Source organism: Haliotis cracherodii, unplaced genomic scaffold, assembly GCF_022045235.1.
Source record: "Haliotis cracherodii isolate W230 unplaced genomic scaffold, xgHalCrac1.p SCAF_21, whole genome shotgun sequence".
Taxonomy (NCBI): domain Eukaryota; kingdom Metazoa; phylum Mollusca; class Gastropoda; order Lepetellida; family Haliotidae; genus Haliotis; species Haliotis cracherodii.
Genome location: NW_027266277.1, coordinates 9,340,870 through 9,357,964, shown reverse-complemented (window position 1 = coordinate 9,357,964; position 17,095 = coordinate 9,340,870). Strand labels below are relative to the sequence as shown.

Below are 17,095 nucleotides of genomic sequence, written 5' to 3'. Positions count from 1 at the left end.
GTCATCAGTGTCAGTGTCACCAATATATCCAATGTCAGTTTCAGTGCCGTCAGTGTCATCAGTGTCATCAGTATCAGTGCCATCAGTATCAGTGTCATCAGTGACAGTGTTCGTTTTTTTGCCAGGGTGCCAGGTGGCTCCTTAGGTAAAATATCTGGGAGCCAAACCTACATCTTTAGGAGCCAAGGGTATTTTTCAAGGAGCCAAATATTTACAACAAAAAAACAGCAAAAGCAAGTTTTGGTCCAGACTTTTAATATCATGTTGAACTAAAGATTCAGTATCTTGGTGTTAAATTGCTGCAAAAGACAGCTGAAACAATATTGTTCAGATTAAGGGATTAATCTCACTGTACAACACAACACGTAATACCGTTACGTTACCAAAACTGACTTAAATTTCAAATAATAATGCCACAAATGACAACTGAAACTGGTTAACTTTCTTAAACACTGACTGTCCATCAGAAGTGTAATCTTTCTCAAAGCAACTGTACATCTAGCTCAATACAAGGTATAGCTATAACATGAGGTACATCATGTTTCAGTTTAGCTGCCACACCCCCTTTCTTCCCATCAGAACTGGAGCCCCATCTGAAGTAAAATCCATTTACCTATTTCTGTTTTATTTTCATTGTTTACGTAATTGGAAAATCATTTTAAAAAGAATTATAAATATTTTCTGTCATCACCCATTTCCCGATAACAGCGGCTGTCTGCTCAGTAACATGAAGAAATACCCCCGTTTTCGAGGCTTCGTATGAATAACACATTCGTCGAAGAATTGCATATGACACATCGCTGGAAAGCTTATTCCTTCATCTACACTCTCGTAACATCCCCTGTTTTTTTTCGTAGTTATCACAAGCGATTTATTTGATTAAAATTGGTTTCTAATGACGCTTTCTTGTCGAAATCTGCTACAAGTTTCCTGATTGGTCAATTTTGAGCACGTGACCTAAGGCAGCCAATCAAATTACAGCTGTTATACCAAGCTCAAATTTGATAAATTTCAGAAGTTGGCGAAAGATTTTTGTTAAATTGTGTTATTCTGAACGTTTTAAGCAGGAAACCACGATATATATTAAAAATATGGAACTTCGTGAATGTATCGTGCTAGGTTACGAGATGTGACAAAGATTTTTCATGCATATATTTTTACATTAAACATCGTGTCCGAGACGAGAATTCAAGGTGACGAAAGACGAGTCATTTGACTTACATTACACGGATCGCACGAAAAGATGGAAATAATACCTTAGATGTAAGTTTGATTGCTTTTAGATAAAATTTTTGTTGATTTTATTTATTACTGTGTATAATATATTTAAAGATTTGTTTAAAACGTCTTTATTTTGCTCTTTGACATGTTCGATGTGGACCCGTTGTCGAAATGTGTGTCCGAGAATCTTATTTTCAATACCATCGCGGGAAATAGTGAATAATTTTTTAATTTATCGATAAAAAATGATAAATTGAAATGAAATACTTATTTCAGACATTGTGAAATGTGACAGATTTAATAAATGAATGATATTACAGGTAGGTCCATAAAAATATATACTATTTTGACGTGACTAGGGCTTGGCCGGTTAACTGGCCTACGGTGTCTGGGGACTAGATGCTTCTTGGCCGGAAAACCGGCCTACAGTGTTGAAAGAGTTAATTAATAGCTGACGAGATTGATATTTATCATTAAAATATGCCTTATATGGCAAAGGTGGATTATTAATTCCTATTTTCCAAGCGTGCCATCGAGGCACGAAGATCATGATTTAGCCGTGCATTTTCATTTTAGGCGTGCGATGGCACGCAAAATAGGGTTAATTTCGAGCCCTGTATACGATTGCGAACATGTACCAAAAACATGGCTCTACGTAAATTTCCAAAATAGTCACCACTAGGGGTTTAAGATAATGGTAGCCATGTGGCGACTGGTAGATCAATTTAGGGTGCCAATCATAAAATAAGGTCGCATTGGTGACTAAAATGGTCGCCACTTAGAGGGCTGGTGAGTGAGTGAGTGAGTTTGATTTTACGCCGCTTTTAGCAATATACCAGCAATATCACGGCGGGGACACCAGAAATGGGCTTCACACATTGTACCCATGTCGGGAATCGAACCCGGGTCTTCGGCGTGATAAGCCAACGCTTTAACCACTAGGCTACCCGACCTCCCCCAGTGTCAGTGACGTCAGTGTCATCAGTGTCAGTGTCATCAGAGACAGTGTCATCAGTGACATCAGTTTCAGTGTCATCAGTGTCAGTGCATCAGTGTCAGTGCCATCAGTGTCAGTGTCATCAGTGTCATCAGTGTCATCGACCTCATGGAATCAGGAAGCTGGGCTTTACCGAAGGTTATAGAATTATGCATGATTCTCAGGCCCTTTCAAGATCATAAACTTTCGACGATATCATTTCAAGTAAGGAAAGTGAGGTTCCTAACACTCGGTCTCACCTTTGTTGTACAAAAGCACCTTGTAATACGAGTGCTGTATGACAAATACACTGACTTCTGGCTGTAGACAACATGTCACTCATTGGAGGAATGCTGCATCGCTGAAACACACAGGTAAGGCTGTAGCCTCAACAGCAATAAGCATCAGTTCCGAGCTGAAGAAATACATACCACTATCAATTCTGCAAGTTTTGCATGGAAAACACACATTTAACTTAGAAAGACATTTGTGTAAATGGATGTACTCATGTGGGGAATTAACCCCAGGGTGTTGAGCATTTTAAGTTCTAGAAGGTTGGTCGGTTACAAAACAAGCAATATATCTCTAAAACAGTATTTACTGTACTTTAACATGTCAAGCATACACAGCTTGCTATCATCATCCTGCTTAAATCCTCTCCTCTCCCCTCCTTGCCACAGTCAACAGGTAGACAGTTGTACCTTGGGGGCAGTCCACTCCTTGTCACACAGTCAACAGGTAGACAGTCTTACTTTGGGGGCAGCCCTCTCCTCACTCCTCCTTGTCACACAGTCAACAGGTAGACAGTCTTACCTTGGGGGCAATCCATTCCTTGTCACACAGTCAACAGGTAAACAGTCTTACCTTTGGGGCAGCCCTCTCCTCCCTCCTCCTTGTCACACAGTCAACAGGTAGACAGTCTTACCTTGGGGGCAATCCATTCCTTGTCACACAGTCAACAGGTAGACAGTCTTACCTTGGGGACAGTCCTCTCCTTCCTCCTCCTTGTCACACAGTCAACAGGTAGACAGTCTTACCTTGGGGGCAATCCATTCCTTGTCACACAGTCAACAGGTAAACAGTCTTACCTTTGGGGCAGCCCTCTCCTCCCTCCTCCTTGTCACACAGTCAACAGGTAGACAGTCTTACCTTGGGGGCAATCCATTCCTTGTCACACAGTCAACAGGTAGACAGTCTTACCTTGGGAGCAGTCCTCTCCTCCCTCCTCCTTGTCACACAGTCAACAGGTAGACAGTCTTACCTTGGGGGCAATCCATTCCTTGTCACACAGTCAACAGGTAAACAGTCTTACCTTGGGGGCAGTCCTCTCCTCAACTGCTACTCTGTCATAACAATCTAACAGGTAGTTCAGCATGTCTACTTCTTTACATTTGGCAAGAGGAAATTTTTCTGAGAATTCTCTATTGAAGTGTTCTGGAGACATCATCGGACTTATACTGCAAGTTGGAAATAAAACAGATTCTATACCAGCATGTCATGGTGAAACTGATTGAGACCTGGGAGTTACCATACAGAATGCCGTAATTGATAGCATATATACAAATTACAAACAGTGTTTGCAAGACATACACAGCCCCTGCACTTTCATTTCTAGAAGGCCCCAGTAAACATCACATACCACAATGGCTGTTCAGTCTGATACCATAACACATGTTTCAGGGATATACACATCTACAGCCTCAATCTACATGGAAGGACAAACACAAGCCCAATCAAGTACAATTTTACATCGGAAAGTTCTATGGATATCCAGGTTTACAACCTCTTCCCTCAATTTCACATGGCTTATTTCCAGCCCTTGCAAGCATGTCCTAAACAGGCTGGATCAGTACACACACAAGCACCAATCAATGAAAGTGCATATGCATCTCAAACCTCACCACTTCAATGCCCCACCCAAAGGATGACATATATACTAAAGTAAACGTTTCTTGAGCTGCCATGAACATAATACAGTTTGAGTGTCTGGCTTTGTGAGTAAATTTGACCTTCACTATCATATAGAACAGATTCAAGGACAATCCTAAGGGTATAGAGTAAAACAACCAAATATGGTGTCCCTTGGCATAATTCAATGAAAACACAATTGTGCTACTCATTGAAAGTAGGTCATCAACATGATCAAGACCAACTATTGGCCGGATAACACTGTCATCACTGGCAAATCATCAACTACTACAAGTAAAGTAAGATATATGGATGAAAATCTTCTGTATTACAATTGTAAAAACTTCTAAATGCCTCTCAAAAAGGTTAACCACTTCAAGTATCAGATTAAACCACATCTACAGGAAAATGTGGATATGGAACAAGGAATGACCACTACCATGGCACTAACCTTATTGTTATATAGCTGACTGTATTGTTATATAGCTGACTGTATTGTTATATAGCTGACTCACAACTGTTCCTAATCACTGACCTTATTGTTATATAGCTGACTGTATTGCTATATAGCTGACTCACAACTATTCCTAATCACTGACCTTATTGTTATATAGCTGACTATATTGTTATATAGCTGACTCACAACTATTCCTAATCACTGACTTTATTGTTATACAGTAAAGTACGGTTATAACAAACTCAAAGGGACTACTAACTTTAGTTTGTTATAACCATAGTTCGTTATAAGCATATATACAGCATAACTACAGTAAATAGTCGGGACCAAAAAGTAAGTTCGTTATATCAGTCAGTTCGTTATAAGTGTGTTCGTAATAACCGTAGTTTACTGTATAGCTGACTGTATTAGTATAAAGCTGACTCACAGCTATTCCTTATCACTGACCTTATTGTTATATAGCTGACTGTATTGTTATATAGCTGACTCACAACTATTCCTAATCAATGACCTTATTGTTATTTAGCTGACTGTATTGTTATATAGCTGACTCACAACTATTCCTAATCATTAACCTTATTGTTATATAGCTGACTATATTGTTATATAGCTGACTCACAACTATTCCTAATCATTAACCTTATTGTTACATAGCTGACTCACAACTATTCGAAATCATTGTCCTTGTTGTTATAAAGCTGACTCACAACTATTCCTAATCATTGACCTTATGTTTTCTTATCATGCAACCTCTGAAGCTTAACACAAAACTACTATCAACTGATTCAAAATACTTTTGAAAGAATAATCTGGAATGGGAGTCGCCAGTTTGAAACTAGTGCCGCAAGCTCAAGAAAGCAGCTTTCTTAGTGGCTAATGTAGACTTCCTGTTAGTCATTTCATTGGTCAGTCAAAGTTCCTTATAATGGGATGTCTTCAGCGGTTGCGAGAACTTGTATCTGATTTTATGAGATTGAGGTAATCTTAGCATGTGATTTTTTTATATCCTGTTTTGTTTATTCAAACCATTAATTGTTTGTTGTTAAGCAAGTTTTTCTCTGCAGCCGTTTGTAATATGCAGCTACCAGCCGACTCGTCTCGCACTGTCCATCGATAAGTTTCCACATTACACTGAGTGAGTGAGTGAGTTGGGTTAAACGCTTCTTTGAACAGTATTCCAGATATATCACAGCATGTCAAAAGCCCAAAGTGATGCAGGCCTTAGACGTTTACCACTTAGGTGAAACCCCCAAGCACGGTGCTGACACCACATTACCATGACTACAGCTTGCTGGGCCAAAATAAACAGCCTCACGCCATCAAGCATCAGTGAAAAAATCTGACATGATAATTTTCTGTTCTATATTTCAATCTGTGTAAACATTCTACAGAAAAGAACAAATCTGGTTGCCTGCACACGTTTGTGTTTCAAACTTTGATGACTGAGGACCAACTTTCTTTCTGTTGTGGAGTGTAGTTAGGAGAACATAATGACAATATATTGGCCAGTCAAGCACATCTCCATACCCTTACAATACTACACCTTGAAACCACAATGGTACCACCAAAGACCTGTAGCTGCTGCTGCTTACCTTCTTGGGCTGCTGCTGTAGGACTTCAGGGGGGACAGAGCTGGGGGATGTGTGCGTAACAACAGCACGGGGTTCTCCTGGCTGTCCCTCATCAGCATGAGAACCTCCATGAGCACCTGGCTGACAACGTCACTATAGTCAATGTTACCCCCACTACATGCCTCATCTACCACCTCCACTAACTGAGGCAAATGAAGAGTTTCACACGATTTCTCTCTCCAGGAAGTCACAAACACTCGACTGACAGCCGATAACACTTGTTCCTCACTTGCTTCAGATCCAAAGCTGACATCCTGGAAATTGACAAAGTGCTCATTGATATTATTTCAAGTATTCACCTGTCTACTTCATGTGTGATGCCTGTGACATAACAATGATATAGAGCGCAGACAATATCTGAAACTACCGCCAATGTAACGTGATCAGTAAACACAAATGTCGGACTCAGAAAAAGAATACCAGTACACTCTCAGGACCCACAACAATAGTCTTAGTACCTACAGCGCATCATGGGCAGTTTTGGACATCTGTCGTCATATCCACCAGTCATGACCAATGTCCACATGATTCATTCCAGGCTCCAAAGTAGTTATCAAATCCTACAGTACATGATACCACTTCACTACTTTACAGGACCCTCATAATGCCCGCAAGGACACTTACCATTGTGTTAGTCCAGGTAAAACCGTGATGTGGTCATGACAACTAAGCCAGGAACAGAGTGACAACAACCCACACCATTATTACACCATTACAAACAAGATGGCGAGGCCTTTTGCTCTTTTAACATGTCCTAGTCATTGCTAGAAGGTGTTTTTTGGCACTGTATAGTAGAATATACCCTCTGAATTTTGGTTATTATACTTATTCTTATTTACAAGAAGATTAAAGAGAAACAATTATCTAAAAATATATGGTCAATCATTTATAATTCTTGAATGCTTTCTTAAACAACCAGTGATAAATCTTTAAAGCCCTGCCAATACCAGGTCTATCGTGGTTATTGTGATCATGAAACATTGTTTGTTGTTTAACGATGCACTCAGCAATATTCCAGCTACAGTGATCCCTCGCTATTGGGCTCTTCGATAAAGCGCTACCTAGGTTACTATGCACATAGTGCGGGTCAAAACTCTCGTTTTCCGTATTTTAAGCAACATGACCAATGAATGCCACTGAATCACTCTGTACTTGTGTAATGAATTGTGATTGGCTCTTCACTCATAGCGTCTGTTACTACCATTATCGATCGATATTTTCATGTAAGTAGACTACATTCACATTGAATGTGACAGTTAAGGCTTGTAAATAAAAACAACCGGCGAAAACATAATGGAAATATATTTTTACACTATGAACGGTAAACAATTTGTATCATTGCAATGTGCGAGACAAGGCGAAGATCGTGAGATTGGCCGAGTGAGCTCCCTGCCTCGGCCTCGGTTAAATGGCTCATCGTCTATAACGCCCACCAATTATTTGGACCCCATTGGTAGCGTTGTAGCGAGGGACCACTGTATATGACGGTGGTATGTAAATAATCGAATCTGTACCATGAGCATAAATTAACACAAATGGGATACGATTGCATGCATCAAACAAGTCAGACAGCCTGACCACCTGATCTTCTTAGTCGCCTCTTATGACAAGCATAGTTGCCTCTTAAGGCAAGCATGGGTTGCTGAAAGCAATCCTGAAATAAAACTATTCCTTGTCAAGTCAATTCGTATATACATTGAAACTGAAGCAAGTTTTCGCAGTTACCCTTTTCCTCTTGATTTCTGGTCTGGGTTCTGGTTCTTCGACCTCCATTGTCTCGATGCCAGAGTCCACGTCCATCTGAGACTGGGAGCTACAAACACAGACACAAACTCAACATCTACGTAACATACACAGACACACTCAACATCTAAGTAACACAGACAGAGACACACTCAACATCCAGGTAACACACACAGACACACACTCAACATCTAGGTAACATACACAGACACACTCAACATCTAAGTAACACACACACAGACACACTCAACATCCAGGTAACATACACAAGGACACACTCAACATCTAGGTAACACACACAGACACACTCAACATCTAAGTAACATACACAGACACACTCAACATCCAGGTAACATACACAAGGACACACTCAACATCTAGGTAACACACACAGACACACTCAACATCTAAGTAACATACACAAGGACACACTCAACATCTAGGTAACACAGACACTCAACATCTAGGTAGCACACACAGACACACTCAACATCTAGGTAACACACACAGACACACTCAACATCTAGGTAACACACACAAGACACACTCAACATCCAGGTAACACACACAGGACACACTCAACATCCAGGTAACACACACAGAGACACTCAACATCCAGGGACACAAACTATAACACTGTGCATAACCTTTTAAGATTAATTGGGAAATTTGTAATTCCAATATGGGAATGTTTAACTGACATTTGTTGCAGACATGGGGCAGGCTTGGGTTCAATATCAGATTCTGAGTTGCCATCCAACTTTTCACTGATTTTGTGTATGGAGTCAAAATTAAATTTTACTGATGTGTCTCCAATGTTTCACCATCACAGAACTCTCTAGATCAACAGGCTGACTGTGCCAACATCTGATAATGCTCATGACATGAGGACCACGTATCCACAGTACTATGTGTATGATTACTACAATTACCATGCATCGGTGAATCACAACTTTTAAATTCACGATACAAGTATAAATCACCGTGGAACACTTAGTCTAAAATATCAATACATACCTAAAATGTTGGCTGTAAAAACTGTTACACTAAACACTAAATAGCATGACCGGGAGTGAAAAACAGTAGTGAAAACATAAATATTTTCATCCATTGCACCGTACTTGACACTGCCAACTGTGAATTGTCAGTGTGCCAAGGTATTTGCGCATCATGTCTATGAAAAAGATGGCTTACGCACCACAGATAAGAGCACATGCAAGTACAGTGACACTTGTGAACAAAGTATCGCGATACTTATTGGATCACAGTTGATGTATCGACCCAGCCCTAATTATTCCACTAATGTTGACAAGATATTATCAGTAGACACCTGTTAGACAACATGGATACTGTTGTGGGAGAAGTTTTTTCCTTTTGTTTGTTTGTTTGTTTGTTTGTTTGTTGTTTAATGCCACACTCATCAATATTCCAGCTATAGGACGGCAGCCTGAAAATAATTGAGTCTGGACCAGACAATCCGGTAATTGACAACATGAGCATCGATTTACGCAACTGGGATACGATGATATGCATCAACCATGTCAGCGAGTCTGACCATGTGATCCCATTAGTTGCCTGTTACGACAAAGCAACCCATGCTTGCCGTAAAAGGCGACTCTGCTTGTCGTAAGAGGCAACTAACGGGATCGGATGGTCAGACTCGCCAGACTTGGTTGAAGCATGTCGTCGATCCCAATTGCGTGGATCAATGCTTATGATGTCATTCACTGGATTGTCGGGTCCAGACTCAATTATTTACAGACCACTGTCATATAGCTGGAATATTGCTGCGTGCGGCTTAAAATAACAAACCAACCAATCTTACGACAAGCATGGGGTGCTAAAGACCTATGCTAACCAAGATCTTCACAGGTCACTTTACTTTTTAATTGTTGTTGCTACAGTGGTCAGTCACCCTAAAGTACTCACAGAAATGAAAAAAAAATATGTTTTTTTCGATCTCAGATTTTAAATAAATGCAGTAATATACAAAATATATAAATATTCAAACAACTGAATTAGTACTAATTGGGCCTTGGCACAAATACAACGTATCAGAGGTTTTTATGTCTTTTTACACGTAAAAGTGTGTAAAAATATGAACAAAACAGACTATTGTGAAACTGAGCATAACCAGGTGTTAGTAGATTAAGGTGAATGTCCATGACCTATGACACCTTGACGACAGGTGAAAACAGGTGCTTGAAACCCACGTGATTTGTCAGTGGTTAGTGATTTGTGAGTGGCATTGTGGGATAGTGAATCATCGTCAAAATATCTGAACGTAAAAGTAACATATTCCCTTCTCAAACAACAACTTACATGTCATTATTATTATGTACATAAGCATAGCTGTTATTTTTATTGTTGTTTTGATAACTTTTTTCCAGGCTAATTTGCATAATGCCTATAGCCTGATCTGCCATGTCAATTTGGACTTAGTTTTATTTTTGAATGTTGAAAGTGCCTACAAATTACCTCCTGTAAAGTACTTTTTGTTTTGAGCACTGAGATAAAACTAGCAAATCCAGACTAGTACTTTTCCAGTTGTTTTGTTATTTCATATTTACATCTACATAATGCTTTGTGTTGATTATTAAATCCAGCAAAACAGGTTTTTTTCATTTCCATGAGTACTTTAGGACCTGAATCTTCGCTGCCTGGGACCCCCAAAACCATGACTGAGACTCCCCACAACTCACAAATAAAAGGGGCTGGGTAGATCCCTGTTAAATATCAGAAATGACAAAAATCCTACTTTTTTTCGGAGCAAAATTCGGTGTCCATGTCCATGGTCTGAGGAGTAGCTGCTGGGCAATCAACACCAAGGCTGCCAGATGAGGATGCTGTACTTTGAGATGACTGCTGGCTCTCAGGGCCCTGCTGCATGGGTGATGCTTGACTAGCTTCATTCCTTTCTACAGGACTGGACTGGTTGCCCCCAAGGCGGGCAAGGCGTCTCCTCCGAATCTGGAATTGCAAACACGCTAACATTCCCATTTCATGTGTATTTGCAAACTATTGCAAAACTATATGACAACAGCAGTGATAGAAACAGTTTTAGTCCACAAGTTCTTTTTATGATAACATATAGCAAAACTCTTAAAAAGGTCAAATCTCTAGTAGTCCTAATGATATCTTAAGTATTGGGCAGTTTGGCAAGGACAATAGGACTAATGCCAATTTCTATCACTGAATGCTTATCCTACACAGTTTCGGATGACAGAGATTCCCTGAACAGCAAATGGGCATAAACGAACATGAAGATGGACATAAACCTGATAAGACAATACTAACATATAAGCCAAGTATAATAATAATAATATTTAAAGAAACATCTCTAAAAGAATGTCATCTGGTTTACATGTTGAGGAAGAGTTCTTTTTTTTAAAATTACAAGTAAAAAGTAGTATTAAAGTCAATCATTTAAGAAACTTGGTCAAGAAAATCCAAGAAACGATTTAAATTAATAATCACCGAGCATCTTTGTTTGACTGCTGATAAGGCCAAAGAAATATTGAAAACTTGATCATTTGGTCTTACCACCCAACTGTCAACATGCTTTTGTAATCAGCGTATGATAACATGAAGTATGAACAGTATCATTTAAGATGTACTTTATATTCTTCACACTGTGTGACTTCATTACAAATTTCTCAGCATGAACTATACATCAGTCCTCATAGAAACAATTAAAAAAATCTTATTGGAGCCGAGTAATCTGACAGATGGTTGAATTTCCCACTGAGGGAAGTAGCTTGAATAATGACCAAATATACTCAAATATGTCTTGTAATGTGTTAATTCGGGCTCAAAGCAATCGAAATGAGCAGAAGGACCAAAAAAGGTATGAAGCAACGTGTAATTCGAAAAAATCCAGCTGATTTGTAACCAACAAACAATGACACGCAAAAAGTCAAAACAGCAGAAGCAAGAGTGTTGTTATTTCAAATCACCTCGTCGGGAGTTAATTCACTCATCGCTTCTGAGTGATGCCTAACGATGTGTTAGAATGTTGCCTCTTGTGAACGAAACTTAAAAGAAAGGGTAGAGAACAAGTTTGAAAAAATATACAAAGATGACGCTAGAAACAATTCACGACCAGGATTTTCTAATTTTCTGTGACGTCAATTCCGGATTACACAGTAGCCTCCCATGACTGAATTGTCAGTTCCGGTTTTGGAGTTGTCTCCCTGTAAATACAACTATTTCCTTAAGAACTAGTTTCATTTATTTAAGCTTAACAGGCGCCATGTGGCGGCCTCACATGTAAACGACATGTAAATCGGCTGCTTTCAGGGACTTTTTAATTGATGCTATAATAAACTTTACAACTAAACCATAAAAGTGTTCGTAATTTTAGTTTGAAAATTGCAGTTTTTCACTTCATTTTATGGGATGGTTAGAAGCAATGTTTGCACTCCTTAGAGATTACAGATAACCTATTCGTTTATCAGCGTATCGCCAACGCCTTAGGGTATATGATGTAAGGCTACATACAGGCGACGCGGGCTAGATGAGGAGGCATTTTAATGCATCAATGAAAATTAACTAAGCTCGCAAAGGACATTATTGTATCGCTCACTGTTTGGACTTGTATCACGTGTCACTGAATGTGTCGTTACTAATCCCTTGACATCGAGCAATATTTATAAAATATTGAGCTTATATCCATGACCGAATCGTTCAGTCTAAAAGGCGTATCGTCGGATCACAGATTTTTTGACGTCATTAGTTTTCGGACGGCCATCTTTTATAAGTGAATGAGATGTTTTACAGTTGTTGTATGATTAGAGAGAAAAGTACGAATGTTGCTTTAGCGTCTGAAAACCCATAACACGTGGATAGAATCTACGCATATTGTTATTTTATTCCAAATCATAACAGCATGCCTGTATTTTGATGTATCAATAATTAAAACACTTAAAATCCATGACTATTTTGGTAGTGTGATTTATATTTTATGTTTCGTGACCACTGTTGATTTACCAGACACATAAACAGCTGCACGTCAGTCCCAGCACACTCGTGCGTAACTACTGCTATCTCTTTAACATCAGATCCTGGGGTTTGCTTCCACCAGACACAGACATTTTATGTTATGGCTATTCGCTGTGGAGAGAAGCGCCCCTGAGGTGTGTCATGATCCCAAGATAGTTGGTTCGAATCCCAATGACGGTATAATTGTGAAATCCTGTCCCAAACTGCGTGAAACAGAAGTAACTCAACACCACTACTTCTACCACTGATGCTAAATGGAGGCGGTCGGGTAGCCTCGTGGTTAAAGCGTTTGCTCGTCACGCTGTAGGCTGGAGTTCGATTCCCCACATGTGTACAATGTGTGAAGCCCATTTATTGTGTCTCCGCCGTGATATTGTTAAAAACAGTGTAAAACCATACTCACTCACTATTGTCATAAATGGCATTATCAACCAATAAATAAATAAATGTTTAATGTCTGATTTATCATCGTCTTAATCTCCAAATTGATCTCATGATAAATCTACTTCCAATGGCTGGCGGGTGATTTGGAAAAAGGACTCATCTCAATAATGTAGATAAGGTTGAGTCGTCAATGTCCCCCAACGTACCCGATGATCACGTGATGCAGCTGCCTCGGGTGATGTCGTCGACTTGAGAGACATTACTCGGACGTTACCCGGGGTGCATACCGCAATATCCTCTCGAGCACGTATCTCAGTGCACGACGGAATAAGCGAGAATCGCATATACACATTGGTGACTTCAAAATGTATGGAATGTGAGGAGGTTGGTCTAACATTTATTTTGCATAAACACAAATATGTATTATTATCTTGACGCTGTTAGTTGACTGTATAACACCTTCCTTAAATTGTCACTGTTAAACATCTTGACGCTGTAAGTCGTCCATAACACCGTATCCTTGTCACTGTTAAACATCTTGACAGGTATGACTGTGAAATGTTTCATCGCTACATCTAACTACTCAATACGCTTCAGTTGTCCCATCAGAATCAGGAATAAATATTGATTATAGACGGCGAGTGTCGGGTTTTGTTTACATTTCGATTGAAAGAATCTATGTCATGACATGTCTGTAATTCAATCATAGATTTTGTTATAGTCAATAACAATTGTTTCTATTAATGTATGTGAATGTTTGCTTTTGAACAATATCGCCATGTTGATTTCTGTAACTATGCATGATTAAATGATTTATGCATCATTATTTCAATGTGTGCGTAACCACATATATCATCTGATTCTTTAACTAATTGTTTTACATACACCGCGTCCTACGTTTGTATTTAACATGTGATTTTAAAAATTTATTGTTAGGTTATTTTTGTTTTGCATCGTCCGAGAACCTGCATAGACTAACTGAATGAATATTAGTTGTAACACTATCTGTATTTCAATATTCAGTCGTAAGAGGAAACTCGTTCCGACAGATGCCATGGTTCGAACGAAGTCATGTCAAAATACGTGGCAGGAGTTTGAATAACCGAATTCCAGACAAAGGTACATCCAAAGGGACATCTGATACTTCTTTCACATTTTTGTTTGTTCATTCACGCTGTGGTTATGTTTTTGCAACTGAATGTAAACAGTCGGAGCAACCGGCCTCCACAGCCACGTTGTCAAGTAGCTGAGATGGTGTGTTGACAGTTCGGCCGCTGTGCTCTAAAGCAAGTGGTTCACTGATTGTGTTGATACAATGATGTCTTTTCTTCAGTGTTTTGGTGTGGATGATGTTGTATTACGCAAACACTAATTTGCGTCATTGTTTGTTATTTCTGACCGAGAGAAATATTGTTGACATGAATCGGTGACAGCATATTTATATCCACTAGGCCTACATCTACTGCAAGTGCTACACCATTCACAGATGCTGTGCACTATCACATCAAGGTTTGAAACTTCCACCAAATTGTATCTATATCTATATTACCTGTGATGTAGTTCAGGTGCAACTGGTGTCACAGACATTAATATTTAACAAGAGCTGTTTTGAAATGTAAATTTATTTTTTGAAGCAGAAAAATAACGGAATGAAGAACACATTATCCATCATGTAATGTAGACAGGGGAACCAGGATGCAAGTTTGTAAGGTTTGCAGGTGGGGGATAACCACATAAGAAATATGATATGTCAGTCAAAGCATAATACCCAACGATGATGAAATCTGTTAGGTAAGACTTCAGCCCATATCTCCCTCCAAAATATATATAATTAAAGAAATTGAGCGGTAATGATATACGTTTTTAGATTTTGGAGGAGGGGGATATGGGTGGAAGTCTTACCCACTGTTATATATCAAATTGCACTCATTTCTGAGATTTGGAAATTGTCAGCAATAAATGGTTATGTTACACACCCATTTGTAAGAGCTTGGTTTTTTTTATTTAGGGTAGATGTTTTCTCAAGAAAATGTTGGTTCAAATTGATGATTTTATCAATGAGAGATGGTAAACAGGGTAAAAGGGAGGAAAAAACAACTGCACTAAAACTTGAATGTTTCCCAACTGAAATAAAATACTTTGATTGGTCTGTTATCCCCTAATCTATGTTTATCCCCATGCTTGACAGTTTTCTACTATATAAACTTTGATGATTCAGACTGAGAATAGGTCTCCAGTATGCCACCACCTTACTCATGAAATCGAATCTTGCTTCTTGCTAAGGCTAAACAAAGATCTGAGGACATCCCACTAGGGGTCACATCAGAGCTTCTCGCTGAGGCTAAACAAAGATCTGAGGACATCCCACTAGGGGTCACCATCAGAGCTTCTTGCTAAGGCTAAAGAAAGATCTGAGGACATCCAACTAGGGGTCACCATTAGAGCTCCTCGCTAAGGCTAAACAAAGATCTGAGGACATCCAACTAGGGGTCACCATTAGAGCTCCTAGCTAAGGCTAAACAAAGATCTGAGGAAATCCCACTAGGGGTCACATGAGAGCTTTGCTCACCAGATTGAGAAAGTGACAGTAGGAATGTCTTTTCTAATCATGCCAACTCAAAATGGTTAAAACTGGGTATTCCGAATGACAGTGAAAAGAAAATCATGGCCTGTCTCTCTTTAAATGGGATAAACATTTGAAACGGAAGAGACTTTCCATGGCCCATGGAAAGTACTGCCATGCAATCTTGGCCATCTATTAGACATTTCAGAATTGTCTGTAATGAAAGTCACCAGTTTGAAACTTTGTCCTGTAAACCGTGTGAAAGCTGTTTTCTGATTGGCTAATGTTATTCTTGTTAGTCATTTCATTGGGCGGTCAAAGATCGTGAAAGGTCGTTCTGATTTGACCTGTATTGGATGTCCCTCAGATCTGCATTTAGTGGTAGCAGGAACTAAGATCCGATTTTATTGAGATTGTGACCTACTTTTCAGTGATGTCAGTAAGATTTATTTTCTATGTTTCACTGAAAATAATTTTTAGAAAGTACATATATATATGATATCTATATTCATATCTATTTTTTTCAGATGTGTTCTTAATAGCATCATCAAAGTAACTGTCGCGATAAACGATGAGCCGATGAGAACTCTGTTGTGAGAAGTTGACTCTTCTCAATAGGATCATGAGCTCATCAGATGGTAATGGTCCATCTGTCAGAATACATGAGGATCACTTGAAGCAAGAAGAAGCAAACATGAAAAAGTTATCGCTCCGAACTCGGAAGATTAGTACAAGTGATGATTTGGAGAAACAGGGTCTGCTGAACATCCGAGCCTTTCTGTTCCTTGTGCTGTGGTACTTCTTCAGCTTCTGTACTTTGTTCTTGAACAAATACATCCTGGCCACACTCAAGGGCGACCCAACATTGCTAGGTGAGTTGGAGTGCATGTTCTTTGGTGTAGAGAGTATTGTAGTTAAACATGTAAAACTTAGTGTTGTGAAGATTTCATTTGCACAGCGTACATGAATTCAGAATTTAGACAGTTTGTTAAAGTAGCTCTGGAAACATTCAAATGTTTTATAAAAGTACGTCCTTTGTAGTTTTTAGCTAGCTACTGGCCATTACTTTCTCCCAAAAATCTGTCAACAAAAAAAACGTGTCTGAAGATAAATTAGATATTTATTCAAAATCTATTGAATTAAGAATACAACATGTACAATGGTATTAAATCAATGATAATTATCAGGTACTATATTTTCAATTACTTTGA

At 39.1% G+C, this 17,095-nt stretch overlaps 2 protein-coding genes across 2 annotated transcripts in view; one reads left to right on the top strand and one right to left on the bottom strand.

Moving 5' to 3' along the window:
- Positions 1-12,083, bottom strand: part of LOC139470802 (ubiquitin conjugation factor E4 B-like) — a 55,260-nt gene extending 43,177 nt beyond the window's left edge. Inside the window, exons 1-6 of the mRNA XM_071253090.1 lie at positions 11,893-12,083; positions 10,695-10,906; positions 7,919-8,006; positions 6,155-6,447; positions 3,510-3,654; positions 2,458-2,558 (exon numbers count right to left, since the gene is read on the bottom strand). Coding sequence (XP_071109191.1) covers positions 2,458-2,558; positions 3,510-3,654; positions 6,155-6,447; positions 7,919-8,006; positions 10,695-10,906; positions 11,893-11,916 — 863 coding nt within the window. The 5' untranslated portion in view covers positions 11,917-12,083. The remainder of the gene's footprint in view (positions 1-2,457; positions 2,559-3,509; positions 3,655-6,154; positions 6,448-7,918; positions 8,007-10,694; positions 10,907-11,892) is intronic.
- A 2,267-nt stretch (positions 12,084-14,350) lies between these two features.
- The window catches only part of LOC139470755 (solute carrier family 35 member E2A-like), a 31,039-nt gene continuing 28,294 nt past the window's right edge, over positions 14,351-17,095 (top strand). The window contains exons 1-2 of the mRNA XM_071253039.1: positions 14,351-14,440; positions 16,412-16,756. Of these exons, the coding sequence (XP_071109140.1) occupies positions 16,507-16,756 (250 nt within the window). The 5' untranslated portion in view covers positions 14,351-14,440; positions 16,412-16,506. The remainder of the gene's footprint in view (positions 14,441-16,411; positions 16,757-17,095) is intronic.